The sequence below is a fragment of the Gastrolobium bilobum genome, unplaced genomic scaffold, assembly GCF_033153095.1.
Source record: "Gastrolobium bilobum isolate Gb01-03AN ecotype WA unplaced genomic scaffold, APGP_CSIRO_Gbil_v1 utg11829, whole genome shotgun sequence".
Taxonomy (NCBI): Eukaryota; Viridiplantae; Streptophyta; class Magnoliopsida; order Fabales; family Fabaceae; genus Gastrolobium; species Gastrolobium bilobum.
Genome location: NW_026895834.1, coordinates 32,789 through 43,831, shown reverse-complemented (window position 1 = coordinate 43,831; position 11,043 = coordinate 32,789). Strand labels below are relative to the sequence as shown.

At 32.6% G+C, this 11,043-nt stretch overlaps 1 protein-coding gene across 1 annotated transcript; it reads right to left on the bottom strand.

Annotated features, from left to right (window-relative positions):
- Positions 1–1,575: 1,575 nt before the first annotated feature.
- LOC133296273 (uncharacterized) lies at positions 1,576–3,834 on the bottom strand. The gene is made up of 7 exons (XM_061495220.1): positions 3,685–3,834; positions 3,155–3,231; positions 2,525–2,657; positions 2,273–2,430; positions 2,064–2,187; positions 1,750–1,941; positions 1,576–1,668 (listed from the first exon to the last, which is right to left on the bottom strand). The coding sequence occupies exons 1-7, from the start codon at positions 3,832–3,834 to the stop codon at positions 1,576–1,578; spliced, it is 927 nt and encodes a 308-aa protein (XP_061351204.1).
- Positions 3,835–11,043: the final 7,209 nt, after the last annotated feature.

The window sequence follows — 11,043 nt, the reverse complement described above, 5'->3', positions numbered from 1 at the left end:
GATGACAGATGAGGATAGAATACACCGTTGTTCCAAATTCCAATTTAAATTTAAAAAGAAACAATGTAGAAAAAAAAGAAACAGAAAGAAATAACCTGTTAAGATTTTGTTGACATATAAATTTCCAAAACGATATGATATCAGTTGTTAAGATATGTTATTGGAATTATTCAAATTGTCAGATTATAATTTTTGTTTTATCAGTCCTTGCTTGAGTAAAATCGAAATTGTAAAATTAATCCTTTAAAAGACAAACCAAAACATAATCAAAGATTGGAATAATCATTTGATTATTAACATTTATTGCACAACATATATATATATATATATATATATATATATATATATATATATATTAGTTGTCAATGGAACAAAAGACATTGCAAATAAAAAAGACATTTTTTGAATAAAGGATAATAAAAATTCAAACTTTAAATTTTAAAAATAAGAAACATAAATTTGAATTAAAACTACTTATTTTGTTAGATTGAAATCGTATCCTAATCTGTTTTTAGTAGTTATAAACGTTATTTTATTTTTGGATAAAAAAGACATTTTTTGAATTCCAATGATCAAAGGTTAATAAAAATTCAAACTTTAAATTTTAAAAATAAGAAACAAAAATTTGAATTAAAACTACTTATTTTGTTAGATTGAAATTGTATCCTAATATGTTTTTAGTAGTTATAAATGTTTTTTTTTTGGATCAAAAAGACATTTTTTGAATTGCAATAAACAAAGGTTAATAAAAATTCAAACTTTAAATTTTAAAAATAAGAAACAAAAATTTGAATTAAAACTACTTATTTTAACAATAATGATTTGAAAATTTAATAAATGTCAAGATGTCAAGAAGATGTGTTTATTTGAAAAAAAAGGAAATCTTTGTATTCCAACACAGCAACACATCACATAACATGACATAGATCAACAGCTTAGGTTTCCATTGCAAAAAAACAGCGTTTATCAAATATATCAATATACATTCCATAAGCGTTATCATTGCCTGAACTAAACACAACAAAACATCGCAAAACATTTTGAATATTTAATAAATGTCACGTTAGAAAAAACGATTCAAACATTTCAAGATGTAACTCCAACAAAAAAAACGTGAATTCAACATTTCTGTAAACATCTTGTCTCCAAGACAAAAAAACACCACTCTTCAGTTACAGTAGCCCAATCTACGGGGTATTCTCATATGCTTCTGCGTCAAATCTATTTAAAAAAACAGGAAGAAAAAATTTGATGATCACCATTTAAAAAAATATAAAAGCAAATGACGTAGTTTGCACATTATATTATGAAAAGAAAAAGAATATACATGCCACACGATTGAATTATAAATATCAATTTGAAAATACGTAACTCTTTTTCAAGCTTTATTTTTTTGGCTGTCCGAACAACTGAACAATTGAATTCTCCAGCAATGGAATCATGAGAATGGATCACTAGTGTCAACATTGTCAGAGAGATATCACCAACGTCAACACTATCACAGGTCTGACTCTCAACATCCTCTTCATTATTTCATAAAAAAAAAGTACGTCAAGTATCGACTTTTGCATAACATCAATATAAATTCAAATAATGGGTTACCGCAACCTTTTCTAGTTCTGACGATACAATTTCATTTTCGCATGCATCCTCAAAATTTTCTTCATCCTGTGATATACAATAACCAACAACAGTCAACAAAATGAATAAGAAAAATGGATACCCAACAGAAATAGAGAAGCAGCATACATTTGGATCGACTTCAAAGATAAGAGACTTAATGAACGCTGAGATTATGTCTTTGCTGATAAAATTTTTAGAAACACTATACTTGGGCTCGCTGTATGAGTTCAAATCCTTTTGCTTGATATTTAGCTTGAACAGCATCGACTTCTCATTCAGAACATTTAACTCTTCTGGAAATTGATCCAAATCCGCACCCTACAGGAAAAAAAAGGATCATCCATTAAACAGGGGAAAAAAATAACAACTATAGCGCGAACATAGTGCACTCTATGTCAAAATATACATTTTCAATATTTCATAGCAATGATAATACAAACCCTCTTGAAATGCAGCTCGCGCAATTCACCAGCACTCATCCCCAACAAAGACACACAGTCGCGATCAAACAGAAGAAATGATTCGGAATCCGTGTTATCCACAACTCTTACCTGAACACTAAATCTATCGTTTTGCAAAATTGTATATCAGAAAAAAATATTAAGCTTACAGATTAAAGACAATTTAAAAACCAAGAACAATATATTACCTCGGATAATAATCTTCCCAATGTTTTTGGCAGTTCTTACAGTACCACTTCTCAAAATGCTCACAAACAAAAAATGGACATTTTTTGCAAGACTTGTACCACCAGTTGTATTTGCTCTCAATAGATTTTATAGTCTCATACGTGATGCAAGTCGTAACCTTAAATATAGCAATCGCAGGCAAACAATTCACATCATTCATACAGACTTGATATTATTCAAGAAAAGCAAAAAAACAAAAAATCGATATTTACCTCGCCACAAAGCTTCACATCACTGATAGACTTCTTTTCAGTCTCCTTCAGAAAATCATTTTCGTAAGAATAGGAGGACTGAGTAGACAGCTGAGTCATCCTCATACTACTTTCCACACCATCAGCCGAAAGACTATAAAGAGAAAATTCATAATACCATAAATGATTAACCGAATAAATTCTCAAATGAGTTCAAGAATAACAAACACACCGTTTTTTGAACTCAACGATCTCTGGCATCTTCGAATCCATGACAATCCTCGTTGTATTTTTTGTATTTGTTATCCCAATCTTACCTATCGAGTTGAGTATATCAAATAAAAATTGAAAAGCCAAAAATAAAAAACATGAATGAAACAAAACACAGAAGCATAACGTTTTGACAAAAAAATTGTTAAAATCATACCCCTAAAACATTTTATCCTGCCTAGCTGGACTATCATGACGTTATGAGGAGTGTCGCTGTTTTCCATAAAAGATTGGACCTCATCCACATAATGCTCCCACAAAGTGCACTCTAGCTTGTGACCCCTTCATATGAGTTGCAGCAAGAACAACAGTAATACACGAAAAATATAAGCTAACAGAGCTTGGCAATTTTATTTTTTTTAAATCTACAATTTTAAATACCTCAGGTTGTCAAGCTCCAACACAACCATTTTTCGTCTTCCTACCAGACACCACACGTTCACAAACTTCACCAATTCCTGAGATTAAACCAATGACGTCTACAAAAAAAAAGAGGGCAGCAAAGAGTTCGTAAAAAAAATGCAAAAATTAAAAAATGAAAAACATTCAGGAAAATTATATTACCCACTAAATAAGGAGAGTTAGATGTTTCTTTCTCAATGATGTCATAATCAACAAAATCAAATTCACTCGCAGAAATATTAGAATCAACAATTGATTTAAGACCAGTCCTCAAATTGAAAGACAAACGATACTGATGCTTGGTTGGCCTAAACACATCGCTATTGAATCCAACTCCAATTTTTTTTATAAAATAACACTCTCCTTCATGGATTTTCTTCCGCACCGGCAAAGAACCTTTGACAGTGGCGTGGATCCTACCACCCCTACAAAAGAACGCAGCCAACTCACAAAAGATGGAAGATTTAAAAAACGCAAAGAACCAAGATTTAAAAAACGCAGACAACTACCTGTTCATCCAATAAAACCATTTCAACATTGTCGTCAAAATCTCTACGTTGAAAGTTAGGAACTTTCCAAGCCAGAACCACCTTCACCTTAATCCTCCAGTCCTCCTTGGCAGGATTGACATCCTTTAGAAAATCATATTTTGAAAACATATTGGTAAAACGATCAAAGAGAGAACGAAGAAGCTGATTCCTTGAGGCTGTATGTTTTAACTGATATGCGTCAGAGGCAAAAAAAGGAAAAATGAACAGGAGCAACAAAATCGCTCCCAAGCAATCGCATAGAACAATGTGAAGCAGATGTATTTTTTAAAATGTTTTGTAATTCCAATGGAGAAAGTAGCTCAACATTAAATGAGTTGTCAGATTTCAAAAATGAAATTTAAATTTTCAACTCCAAAATTCAAATTTAAATGAGTTGTCTGCCACTACAATTTATGACAAATCTGTACCATTGGTTTGAGTTATGAAATCTTGTCCATCGATTTTTGTTCAAAATTAGATTTTCTTTTATATTTTTTTATTCACTAATTTACCAAAGATTGAAAGTTTTTAAATTTTTGTAGTGTGAATGCAAAGTTGAAATTGAAGGAGGAAGTGACATGTCAGCGGACTTGCCAAAGAATGGGTTTGTGTTAGAATATAAGATATGTTATTTTACTTACCATTTTTTTGTCTACTTTTTCTTACCACTCTCCAATATTGTTATATCAGAATCTTAAGAAGAGAGAGAAAGATAAATGTTAGTTAAAATTCTAATGTAACAGTATTGGAAAGTGGTAGGCAATGGTAGGTAGAATAACTTATCCCTTATTAGATTATTTAAACCTCTCATGTCTTCAATGTTTATTAAGAATTAAAAAATAAATAAATAAATTATAATTATATTATTAATTAAAATTATTTAATTAATTAATTAATTTAATTTAATTAAAATAAATAATACAGTATGTACCAATCCATAAACTTATATATCAGACCTTATAAAAATATATGTATAGCCAGATTTCTAAACAATTTTTTTTAAAGCTTTGATCATATTCTATTTTAATTAATATATTAAGTTAGGTTCAACCTATTAGGTCGTCTTCTTCATTTACAGCTCTACATATAATACTTCCTTAATGTAAGCTCTTCACACCCAATCATATAAGTTGTCATTCTTTCCCTCTTTTACCCTTTTTTCATATATATTTTTTAAAGGGTTTGTAACTATAGTTGTTTTCTTGAATGAGTTATTAGGTCAGGCAGCTACCTCACCTCTTCATCTATATATATATATGTGTGTGTGTGTGTGAGAGAGAGAGAGAGAGACAAGATGAACTTACACCAGTGTAAGAGTGATAAATCTTAACCGTTGATTTCCGTCCATCAAACAATTGTAATTAATTATATTATTCTCATTAATTAATTATTAATTATATCCGTTGGATATGTGAAAATAAACGGTTAAGATTGAGTGTGAGTTGTTACTCTTACACCGGTGTAAAAAGATCCCATCCCCATATATATATATATATATATATATATAATAAAATTATTTCTGCAGCCGTTTTACGTACAGTAACGACAGGTGTATGGTTATGATTCCTCACATTTAATGATTTCAACCTTTGTATGGTTATCATTCCCCGCATTTAATTCTTTCAAGTATATATATGGCAAGTATTGGATTGTTGCACATGCAGCAGCTGCAGAAATGTAAATCCATATATATATATATATATATATATATATATATATATATATATATGTAAATGAGTTAGGTGATTTGTTAAGAGTCTACGATCTGGCCTGTTTTTGATTGATCCATTTTAAAAATAATATAGGCCTGAGTTCATTAAAAGACATTTTTAGAAATCAGGCCACGAGCCTATTTAAGAAGGTTTGATCTCTAAGGCTTTGTTTGGGACTTGGTTTTAGGAGGGGAAGGAAAGGAAAGGGAGGGTTTTAGTAAGCTCTTCCCTTGTTTGTGAGTTTAAAAAAATGAGGGGAAGAAATTGGGGACTTTTACTAAACCCTCTAAAACTCTCATTCTTCGTAAAATTAAAGTTATCCCAGTTTGAGGGATTTGAGTGGGGAAATATTAAAAATTACTTATCTACCCTTAGCATTAAAATGTGAAAACTACATAAATGTGAATCGTTTTTAAATGTGACATTATTAGAAAAGTATCAAATATCGACAGAATTTATTGACAAAAAATATTTTCGTCATAACTAAAGACGAAATTAGAGACGGACCTGGATTTTGCCATAATGACCGACATAAATTTTTTGCGGAAAAAAAAAATTCAGTCAAAATTATTCGTAGAATATAAATTCCGTCGAAACTTTCAATGAAAATATTTCCGTCCAAAATTTTGACAAACACATTTCAAACGAAAATTTTTGACGTAAACCAATGACGTCAAATTGTTTTATGGAAAACATTTACATCAAATTTTTTCGACGAAAAATCTTTCCATCAAAATTTGTGACTAAACATTTCTATAAAAAAGTTTTGACTAAAATTTTTTTTTTGTCAAAATTCTTTACGGAATCTAAATTTCGTCAAAACATTTTCCTCAAAATATTTCACAAAAAACATATTCATCAAAATTTTCAATGAAACACATTTCCATAAAAAAAAAAAATTGACGGAAAATATTTCATCAAAATTCTTTACAGAATTTAAATTTCGTTGAAAGTTTTTGATGTAAATATTTTCGTGAAATTTTTTGACAAAAAAAAATTTTCGTCAAAATTTTTAACGAAACACATTTCCATCGAAAATTTTCAACGAAAAATATTTCCGTCAAGTTTTTTGATAAAAAACTTTTCCATCAAAATTTTCAACAAAACATATTTCTGTCAAAAAAGTTCGACAGAAAATATTTCTGTACAAATTTTTGACAAAAAATATTTCGATAAAAAAATTTCACGGAAAAATATTCTGTCAAAATTCTTTACAAAATCAAAATTTCATCGAATGTTTCAAATGAAACGTTTCCCTCAAAAAATTTGACAAAACAATTTCTGTCAGAAATTTTGTCGAAACACATTTCCATCGAAATTTTGAACGGAAAACATTAAGTCAAAATTTTTTACGGAATTCTTTTTTCGTTTAAAACATTTGATGTAGGAAATCATTTTCGTCAAAACTTTTGACGGAAACTAAATTTCGTCGAAAATTTCGATAGAAAATTTATTTTTGTAAAAAATTTCATCGAAGAAAATTTTTTGTCGCTTTTCGATAAAAAATATTTCGACCAAAGAATAATTTTGTGACAAAATTTTCGTCATTTGCAACGTAGAAATTTTGTCAAAAATATGATCTATTTTAGTATATGAAAAGTACATAAATAATTTTGTTAGAAATTTTAAATTTAATTTAATTTATAAAATACAATAATTTTATTAATTTTAAAAATGGGATAAAATGGTAAAAATATCTCATTAACCCTCTATTTTTCTCTTTTACCATTTTTTTAACTCACAAACAAGGGAAGGGAATACCCTTCAATTTCCTTCCCCTCCCTCCCCCTTGGATCCCCTTCCTTCCCTTTGTTTGAGAGTTTGGAGGGGAAGAGAGTAAACACCCTATCTTACTCTTCCCGGGTCACATAGTCAGTTACGGCTGCTGCTGGGGCTCGGTATTGTCGCAGCTCATCCCATTGTTTCTTCAATTGATCGAGATAATCAGTGAATGATTGTGAAGGTAGTTGATGAGTCGTGTGAATTTCCAGTTGAAGCTCAAAGTTACGAGAGACATTATTCTCATGCCCAAAGTGTTCTGCAACTGATTCCCAAAGATCCTTGGCAGTGTCTGTACACCCCGTATATATCCGGTAATGTTATCATACTATCGTATTAAGCAGCGCTTAATTAAAATTGCAGAATGTCTTTTTCTTTTCAATTATGATGCCATTATCATTACCAACTTGCTTATTAATCAATTAATAAAACATCGCCTGTATGTAATTGCAATAAAACAGCTATCTGAAATACCTCATAACATAGATAATAAAAGTGTGGCTCTAGTCACGGAACTACAACAACGTAGACCAGACCATCTAACAGTTTATACAACTCCAATCTAAAAGTACTAACATAAAGTGTCATGGACAATCCCCATGCTCACTCAAATAAGGCAACACGCCCAACATCAGTCTCAACAACAACATAATCATAAATAGCGAAAAACATAAACAACATCCAAATCCAGTCATGGCAGCAATACAACATAATATCATCAACTAAGCTCTGGCCTCCTGCCGCCAGAGGCATCAGTCACCAAACTACCGGAACCTGAAATAAGCATTCCCCAAACGTGGGGTGAGATCTCTAAACAAGAAATCTCAGTAAGACAAGGGGTCCTCAAGGATCTTCCACCCCAAGCTCACTTACATGTGCAATATAAGTTCAAAAGCAGTTTATCATCATCAGTTCCAAAATAGTGCAATGCAGCAGATAATCATGTCATGTGTGTCAATTCTATTCTACTGGCCAGAGAAATGCAGGATTTACGTACGCCAAATACCCACATTAGTGCAAGACGCTACTTGCATTCACCCCGGATCACCATCTCGTATGACGCCACATACTCAGGTTTACCGTCAAGATGAAACAACACATGCATATTAAAAGCCATTACACATAAAGCTCAACAGCATTTCAAATATTCAAGCATGTAACACAGCATGCATAAACCACACCCCCAATGGGACATGGTGGAACCACAACATGGCTAAACCGAGGGCATGAAAGCTTACCTTGCAAGCTAACACCCAAAGCCAAGAGTCCACAGCTCAAAGTCCAAACACAACATATAACTTAAAGACAACGCCTTTCCTTTACGTTTTACGTCCTAAGGCTCCATACCAAGCCATAAGCCCTTAATCACTACGATTCTGACTTAGTTCATTAATTACAGAAGTTCAACTTCATCAATCTAGGGTCCACAAACCCCCAATAGCCTACTATACCCACAACACAGCTACTGTTCTACGAAATCCCAGAATATCCGGATATTCCTCGGGACCATATCCGGATATGCAATATCCGGATATTTCACTGTACATATCCGGATATACAATATCCGGATATCCAGATTCCCATATCCGGATATCCAATATCCGGATGTCCAAATCCCATATCCAAATATCACATATCCGGATACTTCTCGGGCACATATCCGGATATTTCACGACAGAATGCAGAAACTGCATTTCGTGAAGATATCCTTCCAAGGTTGGGTTTTTACCGATTTTAAACACCTAAACATGCATTTCTAGGTGTGTTTGACCAACCCCAACATTAAGTTATCATCTTTTAACCTTTACATGCATCAAGGTTCCATTTTTAAGCTCAAAGACTCATGATCAAAGGTGATGAAGCTTACCAAAGCTCAAACTCAGAAAAATGGTGCTCTTGGAGCTCACACAACAGCTCTAAGGTTCTGACTTCAAGGGTGCACGAAAATACCACCTAAGCAAGGATCTTTCTCACCAAAGGCCACCACTTTGAAGCTCACAAGCCAAGAACAAGACACCTCCACCCCAAAACTAGCAACTCAGCCCTCACACTAGCCAAGGCAGGTACAAAACTCAGAAAAGAAGTAATCTTCCCACTCATAACACACTCCTCTAAGTGTTTGATGGTGAAACAAGAAGAAAAGATGAAGACTTTGCACAAAACATGCATGGCAGGCTAAGGGAAGGTGGTGGCAGCAGCTGGCCTCCAAGTTACACGTAGAGTGGCTGAAGAACCAGCCTAGGGTTTAGTGTCAAGCACTATTTATAGGCGGTTAAGTCACTAACACACAGTATTAACTTTAATTGCTACGCTTATCATTTTAATCCCAAACTTTGGAATATGAAACTACACATTTTTCCAAGAATTATCATATTTTTATTATAATTTTCTGAGCACCTTTCCGGTACGCGCTTTTCAAAACCAGTACCGGTTTCTAGCACCAGTTCTCATTAGACTTGAAACTCATTTTACAAGTCCTACATATCATTCTAGTAATTATCATGCACTTGTTATAATTTTCCGGGATACTTTTTCGGTACGCATTTATACCAACTAGCAGAACCGGTATCTGCACTTTTCTTCCGAAAAACGACTTTCAACATTAATACTCACTTACTATAATTATTAAAGTCTCATAATAATTATTAGGGTCGATTAAGGAATCATTTCCTATTTTCTCATAATTTATTAATTAAATTCCTTAGTTAACGGTTCGGGTTCTTACAGTGTCCGAATATGCAAATAGTTTGTAAATTTCAGGTTCCATTGAGTTATTATGAGCGATTTGTGTAATTTGCATGAAATTATGCATTCAACACAAATATTTCGTAGGAGATAATTTTATCTCTTATACACACATAACAGTGTATGAGATCTATGCTTTCTTTTTTCTCTCTCTTCTTTTTCACATGACTCCACATGGGTCCAACATACTTTTATGTGTCTAGGAGACAAAAAATATCTCCTATAACATCAGAAACAGTAATCACATCTTATTATATGAAATAAGGGATTAATGTTTCTTATTTTATAGGAGATAAATTTTATTTCTCACACACACATAAAAGTGTATAAGGCCCATATGTGGCCATCTGAGAATAAGAGAGAAAAAAATATATGGACCCCATATATTTTTATGTGTGTAAAAAATAAAATTTATCTCCTACAACATGAGAAACATTATTTTCATAAAATAAAACCCTCTTTAAAAGCAGCTCATGCAACTAAGGAAAAATGGAAAAATTATTTTAAAAGTGCGTCTAAGGATGCTAGGAGTCTGCATGACAACCTTCACAGAATTAGTTTTTTTTTTTCTATTTTTGTTTTCGGGAAAAGAAATGGATAGAAACAGTGTTTGACAAAAGCAGTTTATTTTTTTGTTCCCGAGAATGAACCCGTTCAATTTCGGTGCTGGGTAACAGGAAAAAAATAATTTTTTTTTTTGCTTTTTTGTTCTCGGGCCCAAAATGAGAAACATTTGTCTCTCAATCATTCTCCACCACTACCATCACCACCACCACCACCACTATTATCCCGACCACCACTACCATCGTCGCCGCTGTCGTCGTACCACCACGACGATGCCACCGCCATCTCTACGCCACTACCACCATACCGCTGTCACCACCACCACCATCATTGCCGCAGTCACTGCCGTCACCACCACCATCATGTCATCACCACCACCACCATAACCACGCCACCACCATCGGCCTAGGGATGTGCATAATGTCCAAATGATCTAAACCATTTTAAAAACTGAACTATACCAATAAAAAACTATTTTTTTTAAACAGTTCAAAAAAATTATCCACTTCTTAATTACGGATGTGGTTTGGATATCCAT